This window comes from Coturnix japonica, unplaced genomic scaffold (genome assembly GCF_054131305.1).
Source record: "Coturnix japonica strain WE unplaced genomic scaffold, WE-NBRP24 Scf108, whole genome shotgun sequence".
Lineage (NCBI taxonomy): Eukaryota > Metazoa > Chordata > Aves > Galliformes > Phasianidae > Coturnix > Coturnix japonica.
Window position 1 is genome coordinate 46812 of NW_028189011.1, and position 18631 is coordinate 65442.

The 18631-nt window shown below is 53.1% G+C and overlaps 1 protein-coding gene across 29 annotated transcripts in view; it reads right to left on the bottom strand.

Moving 5' to 3' along the window:
- RUSF1 (RUS family member 1) overlaps positions 1-18631 on the bottom strand; it is a 61256-nt gene that overhangs the window by 37877 nt on the left and 4748 nt on the right. For 13 of the 29 annotated variants that reach the window (XR_014941735.1, XR_014941732.1, XR_014941736.1 and 10 more), the window contains 10 exons: positions 17708-17822; positions 15944-15989; positions 15211-15243; positions 15015-15120; positions 10430-10531; positions 9755-9825; positions 7451-7848; positions 7271-7328; positions 6126-6196; positions 2294-2455 (listed from right to left, as the gene is read on the bottom strand). Coding sequence is in view for 11 of the 29 variants with exons in the window: in XM_085535090.1 (XP_085391216.1) it covers positions 2294-2455; positions 6126-6196; positions 7271-7328; positions 7451-7848; positions 9755-9825; positions 10430-10531; positions 15015-15120; positions 15211-15243; positions 15944-15989; positions 17708-17822 (1162 nt within the window). In the remaining 18 variants the exon portion in view is untranslated. Of the gene's footprint in view, positions 1-2293; positions 2456-6125; positions 6197-7270; positions 7329-7450; positions 7849-9754; positions 9826-10429; positions 10532-15014; positions 15121-15210; positions 15244-15943; positions 15990-17707; positions 17823-18631 lie in introns of those variants that run through there. The other 16 variants (XR_014941738.1, XR_014941737.1, XR_014941740.1 and 13 more) reach the window with 13 other exon arrangements.

The following is an 18631-nucleotide window of genomic DNA, read 5'->3' on the forward strand; positions in this document are numbered from 1 at the left end:
CATAGAGACCCTATAACCCCATAGAGACCCTATAGCCCCATAGAGACCCTATAACCCCATAGAGACCCTATAACCCCATAGAGACCCCATAGAGACCCCATAGAGACCCATAGAGACCCTATAACCCCATAGAGACCCCATAAAGGCCCATAGGGACCCCATAGAGACCCTATATCCCCATAGAAACCCCATGGAGACCCATAGAGACCCATAGGGACCCATAGAGACCCTATAACCCCATAGAGACCCCATAGAGACCCTAGAACCCCATAGGGACCCCATAGAGACCCTAGAACCCCATAGGGACCCCATAGAGACCCTAGAACCCCATAGGGACCCCATAGAAACCCCATAGAGACCCATAGAGACCCCATAGAGACCCTATAACCCCATAGAAACCCTATAACCCCATAGGGACCCCATAGAGATCCCATAGAGACCCCATAGGGACCCTATATCCCCATAGAAACCCCATGGAGACCCATAGAGACCCTATAACCCCATAGAGACCCCATAGAGACCCCATAGAGACCCTATAACCCCATAGAGACACCATAAAGACCCATAGAGACCCATAGGGACCCCATAGAGACCCTATAACCCCATAGGGACCCTATAACCCCATAGGGACCCCATAGGGACCCTATAACCCCATACAGACCCCATAGAGACCCTATAACAACATAGAGACCCCATAGAGACCCATAGAGACCATAGAGACCCGATAACCCCATAGAGACCCCATAAAGACCCATAGGGACCCATAGAGACCCCAAATTGCCCCATAGACCCCATAATGGCCCCAAATGGCCCCACAGAAACCCCAATCCACCCCATATCACCCCATAGATACCCCATATCACCCCATAGATACCCCATATCACCCCATAGCAACCCCAAACCATCTCAGGACCCCTAATCCGCCCCATAGATCCCCCATATCACCCCATAGATCCCCCATATCACCCCATATCACCCCATAGATACCCCATATCACCCCATAGATACCCCATATCACCCCACAGACACCCCATATCACCCCATAGATCCCCCATATCACCCCATAGATCCCCCATATCACCCCATAGACACCCCATATCACCCCATAGATACCCCATATCACCCCATAGATCCCCCATATCACCCCACAGATACCCCATATCACCCCATATCACCCCATAGATCCCCCATATCACCCCATAGACACCCCATAGATCCCCCATATCACCCCATAGATCCCCCATATCACCCCATAGACACCCCATATCACCCCATATCACCCCATAGATCCCCCATATCACCCCATAGACCCCCCATATCACCCCATAGACACCCCATATCACCCCATAGATCCCCCATATCACCCCATAGATACCCCATATCACCCCATAGATACCCCATATCACCCCATAGATCCCCCATATCACCCCATATCACCCCATAGATCCCCCATATCACCCCATAGACCCCCCATATCACCCCATAGACACCCCATATCACCCCATAGATCCCCCATATCACCCCACAGACACCCCATATCGCCCCATAGATACCCCAAATCACCCCATAGATCCCCCATATCACCCCATAGATCCCCCATATCACCCCATAGACACCCCATATCACCCCATAGACACCCCATATCACCCCATAGATACCCCATATCACCCCATAGACACCCCATATCACCCCACAGACACCCCATATCACCCCATAGATCCCCCATATCACCCCACAGACACCCCATATCGCCCCATAGATACCCCATATCACCCCATAGATCCCCCATATCACCCCATAGATACCCCATATCACCCCATAGATATCCCATATCACCCCATAGATCCTCCATATCACCCCATATCACCCCATAGATCCCCCATATCACCCCATAGATACCCCATATCACCCCATAGATACCCCATATCACCCCACAGATACCCCATATCACCCCATATCACCCCATAGACACCCCATATCACCCCATATCACCCCATAGATACCCCATATCACCCCATAGCGACCCCAAACCATCTCAGGACCCCTAATCTGCCCCATAGATACCCCATATCACCCCATATCACCCCATAGATCCCCCATATCACCCCACAGACACCCCATATCACCCCATAGATACCCCATATCACCACATAGCGACCCCAAACCATCTCAGGACCCCTAATCCGCCCCATAGATCCCCCATATCACCCCATAGATCCCCCATATCACCCCATAGATACCCCATATCACCCCATAGACCCCCCATATCACCCCATAGCGCCCCCCAACTCACGGCAGTGCCTCAGTCTCCTCTGTAGGGCTCTGAGTTCAGCCCCCATTGGTGCCCCCATGGGGAGGTCCGGCCCCATAAGTTCCTCTAATAGGATCGCGTGGGCACAGCCCCGCAATGGGGCGTCGGGGGGGGCCCCGGCACGGAGCCCCACACCCACCCAACCTATGGGGGGGGACACAAATGGGGGTCAATCAATGGGGCTGGGGGTCCTCTATGGGGCTGGGGGTCCCCTATAGGGTCTGGGGGTTCTCTATGGGGCTGGGGGTCCTCTATGGGGCTGGGGGTCCCCTATAGGGTCTAGGGGTCCTCTATGGGGCTGGGGACCCCTATAGGGTCTAGGGGTCCTCTATGGGGCTGGGGTCCCCTATGGGGCTGGGGGTCCTCTATGGGGCTGGGGGTCCCCTATGGGGCTGGGGGTCCTCTATGGGGCTGGGGGTCCCCTCATAGGGGTTGGGGGTCCTCTATGGGGCTGGGGGTCCCCTATAGAGTCTTGGGGTCCTCTATGGGGCTGGGGGTCCTCTATGGGGCTGGGGACCCCTCATAGGGGTTGGGGGTCCTCTATGGGGCTGGGGGTCCCCTATAGAGTCTTGGGGTCCTCTATGGGGCTGGGGGTCCTCTATGGGGCTGGGGACCCCTCATAGGGGTTGGGGGTCCTATATGGGGCTGGGGGTCCCCTATAGAGTCTTGGGGTCCTCTATGGGGCTGGGGGTCCTCTATGGGGCTGGGGACCCCCCATAGGAGTTGAGGTTTCTCTATGGGGCTGGGGGTCCCCTATAGGGTCTTGGGGTCCTCTATGGGGTTGGGGACCCCCCATAGGAGTTGGGGTTTCTCTATGGGGCTGGGGGTCCCCTATAGGATCTGGGGGTTCTCTATGGGGCTGTGGACACCCCATAGGGGTTGGGGGTCCCCAGTAGGATCTATGGGTCCCCAATGGGATCTGTGGGTCCTCAATGGGGCTGGGGGTCCCCTATAGGGTTTGGGGGTCCCCTATAGGGTCTGGGGGTTCTCTATGGGGCTGGGGGTCCTCAATGGGGCTGGGGATCCCCTATAGGGTCTTGGGGTCCTCTATGGGGCTGGGGACCCCTCATAGGGGTTGGGGGTCCTCTATGGGGCTGGGGGTCCCCTATAGGGTCTGGGGGTCCCCTATAGGATCTGGGGGTTCTCTATGGGGCTGTGGACACCCCATAGGGGTTGGGGGTCCCCAGTAGGATCTATGGGTCCCCAATGGGATCTGTGGGTCCTCAATGGGGCTGGGGGTCCCCTATAGGGTTTGGGGGTCCCCTATAGGGTCTGGGGGTTCTCTATGGGGCTGGGGGTCCCCTATAGGGTCTGGGGGTCCTCTATGGGGCTGGGGACCCCCCATAGGAGTTGGGGTTTCTCTATGGGGCTGGGGGTCCTCAATGGGGCTGGGGACACCCCATAGGGGTTGGGGGTCTTTAATGGGGTCTGGGGGTCCCCTATGGGGCTGGGGACCCCCCATAGGGGTTGGGGTTTCTCTATGGGGCTGGGGGTCTCTTATGGGATCTATGGGTCTGTAATAGGGCTAGGGGTCCTCAATGGGGTTGGGGGTCCTCAGTGGGATCTATGGGTCCCCTATGGGGCTGGGGACACTCAATAGGGGTTGGGGGTCCCCAGTAGGATCTATGGGTCCCCAATGGGATCTGTGGGTCCTCAATGGGGCTGGGGGTCCCCTATAGGGTTTGGGGGTCCCCTATAGGGTCTGGGGGTTCTCTATGGGGCTGGGGGTCCTCAATGGGGTTGGGGGTCCTCAGTGGGATCTATGGGTCCCCTATGGGGCTGGGGACACTCAATAGGGGTTGGGGGTCCCCAGTAGGATCTATGGGTCCCCTATGGGGCTGGGGACACTCAATAGGGGTTGGGGGTCCCCAGTAGGATCTATGGGTCCCTAATGGGATCTATGGGTCCCCAATGGGGCTGGGGGTCCCCTATAGGGTTTGGGGGTCCCCTATAGGGTCTGGGGGTTCTCTATGGGGCTGGGGGTCCTCAATGGGGCTGGGGGTCCCCTATAGGGTCTGGGGGTCCTCTATGGGGCTGGGGACCCCTCATAGGGGTTGGGGTTTCTCTATGGGGCTGGGGGTCCTCAATGGGGCTGGGGACACCCCATAGGGGTTGGGGGTCTTTAATGGGGTCTGGGGGTCCCCTATGGGGCTGGGGACCCCTCATAGGGGTTGGGGTTTCTCTATGGGGCTGGGGGTCTCTTATGGGATCTATGGGTCTGTAATGGGGCTAGGGGTCCTCAATGGGGCTGGGGGTCCTCAGTGGGATCTATGGGTCCCCTATGGGGCTGGGGACACTCAATAGGGGTTGGGGGTCCCCAGTAGGATCTATGGGTCCCCAATGGGATCTGTGGGTCCTCAATGGGGCTGGGGGTCCCCTATAGGGTTTGGGGGTCCCCTATAGGGTCTGGGGGTTCTCTATGGGGCTGGGGGTCCTCAATGGGGCTGGGGGTCCCCTATAGGGTCTGGGGGTCCTCTATGGGGTTGGGGACCCCCCATAGGGGTTGGGGGTTCTCTATGGGGCTGGGGGTCCCCTATAGGGTCTGGGGGTCCTCTATGGGGCTGGGGACCCCTCATAGGAGTTGGGGTTTCTCTATGGGGCTGGGGGTCCCCTATAGGGTCTTGGGGTCCTCTATGGGGTTGGGGACCCCCCATAGGGGTTGGGGGTTCTCTATGGGGCTGGGGGTCCCCTATAGGGTCTGGGGGTCCCCTATAGGATCTGGGGTTTCTCTATGGGGCTGTGGACACCCCATAGGGGTTGGGGGTCCCCAGTAGGATCTATGGGTCCCCAATGGGATCTGTGGGTCCTCAATGGGGCTGGGGGTCCCCTATAGGGTCTGGGGGTCCTCTATGGGGCTGGGGGTCCCCTATGGGGCTGGGGGTCCTCTATGGGGCTGGGGGTCCCCTATAGGGTCTGGGGGTCCTCTATGGGGCTGGGGATCCCCTATAGGGTCTTGGGGTCCTCTATGGGGTTGGGGACCCCCCATAGGGGTTGGGGGTTCTCTATGGGGCTGGGGGTCCCCTATAGGGTCTGGGGGTCCCCTATAGGATCTGGGGTTTCTCTATGGGGCTGTGGACACCCCATAGGGGTTGGGGGTCCCCAGTAGGATCTATGGGTCCCCAATGGGATCTGTGGGTCCTCAATGGGGCTGGGGGTCCCCTATAGGGTCTGGGGGTCCTCTATGGGGCTGGGGGTCCCCTATGGGGCTGGGGGTCCTCTATGGGGCTGGGGGTCCCCTATAGGGTCTTGGGGTCCTCTATGGGGTTGGGGACCCCCCATAGGGGTTGGGGGTTCTCTATGGGGCTGGGGGTCCCCTATAGGGGTTGGGGGTCTTTAATGGGGTCTGGGGTTTCTCTATGGGGCTGGGGACACCCCATAGGGGTTGGGGGTCCCCAGTGGGATCTATGGGTCCCCAATGGGATCTGTGGGTCCTCAATGGGGCTGGGGGTCCCCAGTAGGATCTATGGGTCCCCAATGGGATCTGTGGGTCCCCAATGGGATCTGTGGGTCCTCAATGGGGCTGGGGGTCCCCTATAGGGTCTGGGGATTCTCTATGGGGCTGGGGGTCCTCAATGGGGTTGGGGGTCCTCAATGGGATCTATGGGTCCCCTATGGGGCTGGGGACACTCAACAGGGGTTGGGGGTTCTCTATGGGGCTGGGGGTCCTGGTACTGATTGTGGGTCCCTAATGGGATCTATGGGTCCCTAATGGGATCTATGGGTCCCCAATGGGATCTATGGGTCCCTAATGGGATCTATGGGTCCTGAATGGGATCTATGGGTCCCAGTTGTGGGTCCGGGTTGTGGGTCGCACCTTGGCTGGGCCTCAGCACCACGATGTAGTCGGGGGTCCCACATTCCTTCGCCTTCCGGAACTCGGCCTCGCTATGGGGCACAGATGGGACCCATAACCTCCATGTAACCCCCAGCCCCACATAACCCCCACCCACTGCCCCATAGCATCCCCCCAGCCCCACATAGCCCCTCCCTGCCCCATAGCATCCCTCCAGCTCCCCATATCCCCCTCCCCCTGCCCCATATCCCCCCCCCAGCCCCACATATCCCCCCCCCTGCTCCATATCCCCCCCCCCAGCCCCATAGCATCCCCCCAGCCCCACATATCCCCCTCCCCCAGCCCCACATCCCCTCCCTGCCCCATATCCCCCCCCCCACCCCATAGCATCCTCCCAGCCCCATATCACCCCCCAGCCCCACATATCCCCTGCCCCATATACCCCCCCTCCTGCCCCATATCCCCCCCCAGCCCCATATATCCCCTGCCCCATATCTCCCCCCCTGCCCTATATCCCCCCCCCGCCCCATATCCCCCTCTCCCTGCCCCATATCACCCCCCTGCCCCATATAAACCCCCCTGCCCCCCATATTCCCCTCCCCCTGCCCCATATCCCCCTCCCCCTGCCCCATATCCCCCCCCTCCCTGCCCCATATCCCCCCCCCCAGCCCCACATATCCCCCCCCTCCTGCCCCATATCCTCCCCCCCTGCCCCATAGCATCCCCCCAACCCCCATATCCCCCTCCCCCTGCTCCATATCCCCCCCCCAGCCCCATAGCATCCCCCCAGCCCCACATATCCCCCTCCCCCAGCCCCATATCCCCCCCCCAGCCCCATATCCCCCCCCTGCCCCATATCCCCCCTTGCCCCATATCAACCCCCTGCCCCCCATATCCCTCCCCTCCTGCCCCATATCCCCCCCCAGCCCCACATATCCCCCTCCCCCTGCCCCATAGCATCGCCCCAGCCCCACATATCCCCCTCCCCCAGCCCCATATCCCCCCCCCAGCCCCATATCCCCCCCCTGCCCCATATCCCCCCCCCAGCCCCACATATCCCCCACCCACTGCCCCATATCCCCCCCCCCAGCCCCACATATCCCCCACCCACTGCCCCATAGCATCCCCCCAGCCCCACATATCCCCTCCCTGCCCCATAGCGTTACCTCCCCACAAGTCTCTCTAATGGAGCTCCCAGTTCGAGGCGGAGGCGGCTGCTGTAACCTATGGGGTGCCATAGGGCGCTATAGGGTGCCCCATAGGGCGCTATAGGGTGCTATAGGGCGCTATAGGGTGCTATGGGGCGCTATAGGGTGCCCTATGGGGCGCTATAGGGTCCCACTCACCAGGCAGCAGCGGCTCTATGGGGTTGACCTCCTCCGGGGGGGGGACGCGGACGCTGACGCCCCCCAAGTTGGGGGTCGGGACTTGGGGGTCGCTGGGACCCCATAGGGACCCATTGGGACCCATTGAGGCCCCATAAGGACCCCATAGGGCCCTATAGAGATCCCTTAAGGCCCTATAGGGACCCCATAGCGCCCCATCGAAGCCCCATAGCGCCCCATTGCTGCCCCATAGCGCCCCATAGCGGCCCCATAGCGCCCCATAGCGGCCCCATAGCGCCCCATGGATGGCCAGGCGGAGTCGGGGCCTGTTGAATGTGGGGAAGCAAAGGGATCTGACGGCGGCAACGTTGCCCCATAAGTGGGCCCCCATTAACAGCAGAACCAGCGGCCACGTCAACCTGTGGGCCCCATAGATCCCATATCAGCCCCATAGATCCCATGTCAGCCCCATAGATCCCATATCAGCCCCATAGATCCCATGTCAGCCCCATAGATCCCATATCGGCCCCATAGATCCCATATCGGCCCCATAGATCCCATGTCAGCCCCATAGATCCCATATCGGCCCCATAGATCCCATATCAGCCCCATAGATCCCATATCGGCCCCATAGATCCCATATCTGCCCCATAGATCCCATATCGGCCCCATAGATCCCATGTCAGCCCCATAGATCCCATATCGGCCCCATAGATCCCATGTCAGCCCCATAGATCCCATGTCAGCCCCATAGATCCCATTTCAGCCCCATAGATCCCCTGTCAGCCCCATAGATCCCATGTCAGCCCCATAGATCCCATATCTGCCCCATAGATCCCATGTCAGCCCCATAGATCCCATGTCAGCCCCATAGATCCCATATCTGCCCCATAGATCCCATGTCAGCCCCATAGATCCCATGTCAGCCCCCTAAATCCCATATCAGCCCCATAGATCCCATGTCAGCCCCATAGATCCCATGTCAGCCCCATAGATCCCATATCAGCCCCATAGATCCCATGTCAGCCCCATAGATCCCATGTCAGCCCCATAGATCCCATATCAGCCCCATAGATCCCATATCAGCCCCATAGATCCCATATCAGCCCCATAGATCCCATATCGGCCCCATAGATCCCATATCAGCCCCATAGATCCCATATCAGCCCCATAGATCCCATGTCAGCCCCATAGATCCCATGTCAGCCCCATAGATCCCATATCGGCCCCATAGATCCCATGTCAGCCCCATAGATCCCATATCGGCCCCATAGATCCCATGTCAGCCCCATAGATCCCATATCGGCCCCATAGATCCCATATCGGCCCCATAGATCCCATGTCAGCCCCATAGATCCCATATCGGCCCCATAGATCCCATATCGGCCCCATAGATCCCATGTCAGCCCCATAGATCCCATGTCAGCCCCATAGATCCCGTATCTGCCCCATAGATCCCATATCGGCCCCATAGATCCCATATCTGCCCCATAGATCCCATGTCAGCCCCATAGATCCCATGTCAGCCCCATAGATCCCATATCGGCCCCATAGATCCCATATCGGCCCCATAGATCCCATATCAGCCCCATAGATCCCGTATCTGCCCCATAGATCCCATATCGGCCCCATAGATCCCATAACAGCCCCATAGATCCCATTTCAGCCCCATAGATCCCATAACAGCCCCATAGATCCCATTTCAGCCCCATAGATCCCATGTCAGCCCCATAGATCCCATATCGGCCCCATAGATCCCATATCGGCCCCATAGATCCCGTATCTGCCCCATAGATCCCGTATCTGCCCCATAGATCCCATATCAGCCCCATAGATCCCATATCAGCCCCATAGATCCCATATCGGCCCCATAGATCCCGTATCTGCCCCATAGATCCCATATCAGCCCCATAGATCCCATATCAGCCCCACAGATCCCATATCAGCCCCATAGATCCCATATCAGCCCCATAGATCCCATATCAGCCCCATAGATCCCATATCTGCCCCATAGATCCCATCTCTGCCCCATAGATCCCATATCGGCCCCATAGATCCCATGTCAGCCCCATAGATCCCATATCTGCCCCATAGATCCCATGTCAGCCCCATAGATCCCATGTCAGCCCCCTAAATCCCATATCGGCCCCATAGATCCCATATCTGCCCCATAGATCCCATATCAGCCCCATAGATCCCATATCAGCCCCATAGATCCCATATCTGCCCCATAGATCCCATATCAGCCCCATAGATCCCATATCTGCCCCATAGATCCCATATCTGCCCCATAGATCCCATATCTGCCCCATAGATCCCGCTCACCACGGCCGTCCCTCCAGCACCGGAAGCAGCAGCAGCGCCAACAGCAGCCCCACGGCGTTAACCAGCGTCTCCTGACCCCATTAAACCCCATTAAATCCCATATAACCCCATAAAACCCCATTAAATCCCATATAACCCCATTAAATCCCATATAACCCCATTAAATCCCATATAACCCCATTAAACCCCATTAAACCCCATTAAATCCCATTTAACCCCATTAAACCCCATTAAACCCCATTAAATCCCATTAAACCCCATTAAACCCCATTAAACCCCATTAAATCCCATTAAACCCCACTATATCCCATTAAACCCCATTAAACCCCATTATATCCCACTAAACCCCATTAAATCCCATATAACCCCATTAAACCCCATTAAAACCCATTAAATCCCATTATACCCCATTACACCCCATTAAACGCCATTAAAGCCCCATTAAATCACATTAAACCCCATTAAATCCCATTACACCCCATTAAACCCCATTACACCCCATTAAACCCCATTACACCCCATTACACCCCATTAAACCCCATAAAATCCCATATAACCCCATCAAACCCCATATAACCCCATTAAACCCCATTAAATCCCATTAAATCCCATTAAATCCCATATAACCCCATTAAACCCCATAAAACCCCATATAACCCCATTAAATCCTATTACCTGGCTCCCGTCCTTTGCCGCCACCTCGGCCGCGTTGTCCTTTATGGCCTGATGGGCAGCAACGGCCGCACGCGTGGCCCCGCCAGCGACACCCACAACACTCTATGGGGCACAGACCCCATAGCGACCCCATAGACACACATAGAGACCCCATAGAGACCCATAGAGACCCCATAGAGACCCTATAACCCCATAGAGACCCTATAACCCCATAGAGACCCTATAACCCCATAGAGACCCCATAGGGACCCTATAACCCCATAGAGACCCCATAGAGACCCTATAACCCCATAGAGACCATATAATCCCATAGAGACCCTATAACCCCATAGAGACCCCATAGAGACCCTATAACCCCATAGCGACCCATAGAGACCCATAGAGACCATATAACCCCATAGAGACCCATAGAGACCCCATAGAGACCCATAGAGACCCCATAGAGACCCTATAACCCCATAGAGACCCCATAGAGACCCCATAGAGACCCCATAACCCCATAGAGACCCTATAACCCCATAGAGACCCATAGAGACACATAGAGACCCCATAGAGACCCATAGAGACCCCATAGAGACCCTATAACCCCATAGAGACCCATAGAGACTCTATAACCCCATAGAGACCCTATAACCCCATAGAGACCCCATAGAGACCCATAGGGACCCTATAACCCCATAGAGACCCTATAACCCCATAGAGACACATAGAGACACATAGAGACCCTATAACCCCATAGAGACCCTATAACCCCATAGGGACCCCATAGAGACCCTATAACCCCATAGAGACCCTATAACCCCATAGAGACCCTATAACCCCATAGAGACCCTATAACCCCATAGAGACCCATAGAGACCCATAGAGACCCTATAACCCCATAGCGACCCATAGAGACCCATAGAGACCCATAGAGACCCTATAACCCCATAGGGACCCTATAACCCCATAGAGACCCCATAGAGACCCATAGGGACCCTATAACCCTATAGAGAACCCATAGTGACCCCATAGAGACCCTATAACCCCATAGAGACCCATAGAGACCCACAGGGACCCATAGAGACCCCACAGAGACCCTATAACCCCATAGAGACCCTATAACCCCATAGAGACCCTATAGAGACCCCATAGAGACCCTATAACCCCATAGAGACCCCATAGAGACCCCACAGAGACCCTATAACCCCATAGAGACCCTATAACCCCATAGAGACCTCATAGAGACCCTATAACCCCATAGAGACCCCATAACCCCATAGAGACCCTATAACCCCATAGAGACCCCATAGAGACCCTATAACCCCATAGAGACCCCATAGAGACCCTATAACCCCATAGAGACCCCATAGAGACCCTATAACCCCATAGAGACCCATAGAGACCCATAGAGACCCATAGAGACCCCATAGAGACCCTATAACCCCATAGAGACCCTATAACCCCATAGAGACCCTATAACCCCATAGAGACCCAGTGACCCTATAACCCCATAGAGACCCTATAACCCCATAGAGACCCCATAGAGACCCTATAACCCCATACAGACCCTATAACCCCATAGAGACCCATAGAGACCCCATAGAGACCCCATAGGGACCCTATAACCCCATAGAGACCCCATAGAGACCCATAGAGACCATATAACCACATAGAGACCCTATAACCCCATAGAGACCCCATAGAGACCCCATAGAGACCCTATAACCCCATAGAGACCCCATAGACCCCATAGAGACACTATAACCCCATAGAGACCCTATAACCCCATAGAGACCCATAGAGACCCATAGAGACCCTATAACCCCATAGAGACCCTATAACCCCATAGAGACCCTATAACCCCATAGAGACCCCATAGAGACCCTTAGGGACACATAGAGACCCCATAGAGACCCTATAACCCCATAGAGACCCCATAGGGACCCTATAACCCCATAGAGACCCTATAACCCCATAGAGACCCTATAACCCCATAGAGACCCCATAGCGACCCATAGAGACACATAGAGACCCTATAACCCCATAGAGACCCATAGAGACCCCGTAGAGACCCTATATCCCCATAGAAACCCCATGGAGACCCATAGAGACCCTATAACCCCATAGAGACCCCATAGAGACCCTATAACCCCATAGAGACTCCATAGAGACCCTATAACCCCATAGAGACCCCATAGAGACCCCATAGAGACCCTATAACCCCATAGAGACCCCATAGAGACCCCATAGAGACCCATAGAGACCCCATAGAGACCCCATAGAGACCCTATAACCCCATAGAGACCCCATAACCCCATAGAGACCCCATAGAGACACATAGAGACCCTATAACCCCATAGAGACCCCATAGAGACCCTATAACCCCATAGAGACCCTATAACCCAATAGAGACCCCATAGAGACCCATAGAGACCCCATAGAGACCCTATAACCTCATAGAGACCCTATAACCCCATAGAGACCCCATAGAGACCCATAGAGACCCCATAGAAACACATAGAGACCCTATAACCCCATAGAGACCCTATAACCCCATAGAGACCCTATAACCCCATAGAGACCCTATAACCCCATAGAGACCCATAGAGACCTTATAGAGACCCTATAACCCCATATAGACCCTATAACCCCATAGAGACCCTATAACCCAATAGAGACCCCATAGAGACCCATAGAGACCCCATAGAGACCCTATAACCTCATAGAGACCCTATAACCCCATAGAGACCCCATAGAGACCCATAGAGACCCCATAGAAACACATAGAGACCCTATAACCCCATAGAGACCCTATAACCCCATAGAGACCCTATAACCCCATAGAGACCCTATAACCCCATAGAGACCCATAGAGACCTTATAGAGACCCTATAACCCCATATAGACCCTATAACCCCATAGAGACCCCATAGAGACCCATAGAGACCCTATAACCCCATAGAGACCCATAGAGACCCATAGAGACCCATAGAGACCCTATAATCCCATAGAGACCCCATAGAGACCCATAGAGACCCTATAACCCCATAGAGACCCCATAGGGACATATAGGGACCCCATAGAGACCCCATAGAGACCCTATAACCCCATAGAGACCCCATAGAGACCCTATAACCCCATAGAGACCCTATAACCCCATAGAGACCCCATAGAGACCCTATAACCCCATAGAGACCCCATAGAGACCCTATAACCCCATAGAGACCCTATAACCCCATAGAGACCCCATAGAGACCCTATAACCCCATAGGGACCCTATAACCCCATAGAGACCCATAGAGACCCTATAACCCCACAGAGACCCTATAACCCCATAGAGACCCCATAGAGACCCATAGAGACCCTATAACCCCATAGAGACCCCATAGAGACCCCATAGAGACCCTATAACCCCATAGAGACCCCATAGAGACCCATAGAGACCCTATAACCCCATAGAGACCCCATAGAGACCCATAGGGACCCTATAACCCCATAGAGACCCCATAGTGACCCCATAGAGACCCTATAACCCCATAGAGACCCTATAACCCCATATAACCCCATATAATCCCATATAACCCCATTAAACCCCATATAACCCCATATAACCCCATATAACCCCATATAACCCCATTAAATCCCATATAACCCCATATAACCCCATATAACCCCATATATCCCCATATAACCCCATATAACCCCATATAACCCCATTAAATCCCATATAACCCATATAACCCCATATAACCCCATATAACCCCATATACCCCCATTAAACCCCATATAACCCCATTAAATCCCATATAACCCCATATAACCCCATTAAATCCCATATAACCCCATATAACCCCATTAAATCCCATATAACCCCATATAACCCCATATGACCCCATATAACCCCATTAAATCCCATATAACCCCATTAAATCCCATATAACCCCATTAAATCCCATATAACCCCATATAACCCCATATAACCCCATATATCCCCATATAACCCCATATAACCCCATATAACCCCATTAAATCCCATATAACCCATATAACCCCATATAACCCCATATAACCCCATATACCCCCATTAAACCCCATATAACCCCATTAAATCCCATATAACCCCATATAACCCCATTAAATCCCATATAACCCCATATAACCCCATTAAATCCCATATAACCCCATATAACCCCATATGACCCCATATAACCCCATTAAATCCCATATAACCCCATTAAATCCCATATAACCCCATTAAATCCCATATAACCCCATATAACCCCCTATAACCCCATATAACCCCATATAACCCATATAACCCCATATAACCCATATAACCCCATATAACCCCATATAACCCCATATAATCCCATATAACCCCATATATCCCATATACCCCCATATAACCCCATATAACCCCATATAACCCCATATATCCCCATATAACCCCATATATCCCATATAACCCCATATATCCCATATAACCCCATATATCCCATATAACCCCATATAACCCCATAGATCCCCATATAACCCCATATAACCCCATTAAATCCCATATAACCCTATATAACCCCATTAAATCCCATATAACCCCACCTACCCTGGCTGCGGTGGCGGCTGCCAACAATCCGGGCGCCGCCATTGGCCACAGCGGGGCCGTGAGCTCCAATAGGAACGCGGCGTCGTTGGTGACGTCGGCAACCAGCCTATGGGAGGGCAGCGGGGCTGTGACGTCATCAATGGGGCTGTGACGTCATCAATGGGGTGATGATGTCATCAATGACGTCATCACTCACCGCCATTGCTTGGCCTCGCAGTCCAGGGCTCTCCTATGGGGGAAAGAATAGACCAGTATAAACCAGTATAAACCAGTATAGGCCAGTATGGACCAGTATAAACCAGTATAGACCAGTATGGACCAGTATGGACCAGTATAAACCAGTATAGACCAGTATGGACCAGTATGGACCAGTATAAACCAGTATAGACCAGTATGGACCAGTATGGATTGGTATAGACCAGTATGGACCAGTATAGACCAGTATGGACCAGTATAGACCAGTATGGACCAGTATAGACCAGTATAGACCAGTATGGACCAGTATGGACCAGTATAGCCCAGTATAAACCAGTATGGACCAGTATGGACCGGTATGGACCAGTATGGACCAGTATAGACCAGTATGGACCGGTATGGACCAGTATGGACCAGTATAGACCAGTATGGACCAGTATGGACCAGTATGGACCAGTATGGACCGGTATGGACCAGTATGGACCAGTATGGACCAGTATGGACCAGTATAGACTGGTATGGACCGGTATGGACCAGTATGGACCAGTATGGACCGGTATGGACCAGTATGGACCAGTATGGACCAGTATGGACCGGTATGTACCAGTATGGACCAGTATGGCCCAGTATAAACCAGTATGGACCAGTATGGACCAGAATGGACCAGTATGGACCAGTATAGACCAGTATAGACCAGAATAGACCAGTATAGACCAGTAGGGCCCAGTCCTCACCCCTGTATGGAGGCGAATGCGATGCGTGTCACCATCCCAACTCCATCTGTGGGGGGAAAAAGGACAATTTTGGGTCATTTTGGGGTGAAAAAAGGACATTTTGGGGGTATTTTGGGGTGAAAAAGGGCCATTTTGGGGTTAAAAAGGGCCATTTTGGGGCATTTTGGCACTAAAAATGGCATTTTTGAGGTGAAAAAGGGCCATTTTGGGGTGAAAATGGGCTATTTTGGGTCATTTTGGCATTAAAAACGGTGGTTTTGGGGTGAAAAGGGGCTATTTTGGACCATTTTGGGGTGAAAAAGGGCCATTTTAGGGCATTTAGTATTAAAAAGGGCCTTTTTGGGGTGAAAAAGGGCCATTTTGGGGCATTTTTGGGTGAAAAAGGGCCATTTTGGGGCATATTGGGTCGAAAAGTGCTATTTTGGGGTGAAAACGGGCCATTTTGGGGCATTTTGGGGGTGAAAAAGGGCAATTTTGGGGTGAAAATAGGTGATTTGGGGCAATTTGGGGAGAAAAAAGGCAGTTTTGGGGTGAAAAAGGGCCATTTTAGGGCATTTGGGGGTGAAAAAAGGCCATTTTGGGTTGGAAAAAGGGGATTTTTGGGGTGAAAAAGGGCCATTTTGGGTCATTTTGGGGTGAAAAAGGGCCATTTTGGGGCATATTGGGTCGAAAAAGGGGTATTTTGGGGTGAAAAGGGCCATTTTAGGGTGAAAAAGGGGGATTTTGGGGTGCAAAAGGGCCATTTTAGGGCATTTTGGTGTTAAAAATGGCATTTTTGGGGTGAAAAAGGGGCATTTCGGGGTGGAAAAGGGCCATTTTAGGGCATTTTGGTGTTAAAAAAGGTGTTTTTGGGGTGAAAATGGGCTATTTTGGACCATTTTGGGGTGAAAAAGGGCTATTTTGGGGCATATTGGGTTGAAAAGGGCTATTTTGGGGTGAAAAAAGGTTGATTTGGGGCATTTTTGGGGTAAAAAGAGGTTTGGGGGTAATTTGGGGGTGAAAAAGGGCCATTTTGGGGTGAAAAAGGGCCATTTTGGGGCATTTTGGGGTGAAAAAGGGCCATCTTGAGCATTTTTGGGGTAAAAAAGGGGGGTTTGGGGTCATTTTGGGGTGAAAAAGGGCCATTTTGGGGTGAAAAAAGGTGATTTTGGGGTAATTTGGGGTGAAAAAGGGGGATTTTGGGGTGAAAAAGGGGGATTTTGGGGTGCAAAAGGGCCATTTTAGGGCATTTTGGTGTTAAAAATGGCATTTTGGGGGTGAAAAAGGGCCTTTTTGGGGTGAAAAAGGGGCATTTTGGGGTGAAAAAGGGGGATTTTGGGGTGAAAAAGGGCCATTTTAGGGCATTTTGGTGTTAAAAATGGCATTTTGGGGGTGAAAAAGGGCCTTTTTGGGGTGAAAAAGGGGCATTTTGGGGTGAAAAAGGGGGATTTTGGGGTGAAAAAGGGGCATTTTAGGGCATTTTGGTGTTAAAAATGGCATTTTTGGGGTGAAAAAGGGCCATTTTGGGGTGAAAAAGGGGGATTTTGGGGTGAAAAAGGGTCATTTTGGGGTGAAAAAGGGCCATTTTGGGGTATTTTGGGGTGAAAAAGGGGGATTTTGGGGTGAAAACGGGCCATTTTAGGGCATTTTGGTGTTAAAAATGGCATTTTTGGGGTGAAAAAGGGCCATTTTGGGTCATTTTGGGGTGAAAAAGGGCCATTTTGGGGTGAAAAAGGGCCATTGTGGGTGATTTTGGGGTGAAAATGGGGTATTTGGGGCTGTGACCTCGCAGTAACCATGTCAATGTGGCTCCGGTGGCTGTGGCTGCTCCGTCCCCGACCCCGACGGCCTCAAACACGGCGCGAGTGGCAACGACCCCACACACGGAACTGCACAGAGCCTGCAATGGGACCCCATTACATCCTATTGTACCCCATTAGATCCCATTATATCCTATTAGATCCCATTAGATCCTATTGTACCCCATTAAAACCCATTAAATCCCATTACACCCCATTAGATCCTATTGTACCCCATTAAAACCCATTACATCCCATTAGACCCCATTAGATCCTATTGTACCCCATTACACCCCACCAGACCCCATTAGATCCTATTGTACCCCATTACACCCCATCAGACCCCATTAGATCCTATTGTACCCCATTAGATCCCATTAGATCCTATTGTACCCCATTAGATCCCATTAGACCCCATTAGATCCTATTGTACCCCATTGGATCCCATTAGACCACATTAGATCCTATTGTACCCCATGGGATCCTATTGTACCCCATTAGATCCTATTGTACCCCAATAGATCCCATTAGAACCCATTAGATCCTATTGTACCCCATTAAAACCCATTAAATCCCATTAGATCCTATTGTACCCCATTAGACCCCATCAGACCCCATTAGATCCTATTGCACCCCATTATACCCCATCAGACCCCATTAGATCTTATTGTACCCCATTAGACCCCATCAGACCCCATTAGATCCTATTGTACCCCATTAGACCCCATCAGACCCCATTAGATCCTATTGTACCCCATTAGGCCCCATTAGATCCTATTGTACCCCATTATACCCCATTATATCCTATTAAACCCCATTAGATCCTATTGTACCCCATTATACCCCATTGGACCCCATTAGATCCTATTGTACCTCATTAGATCCCATTAGACCCCATTAGATCCTATTG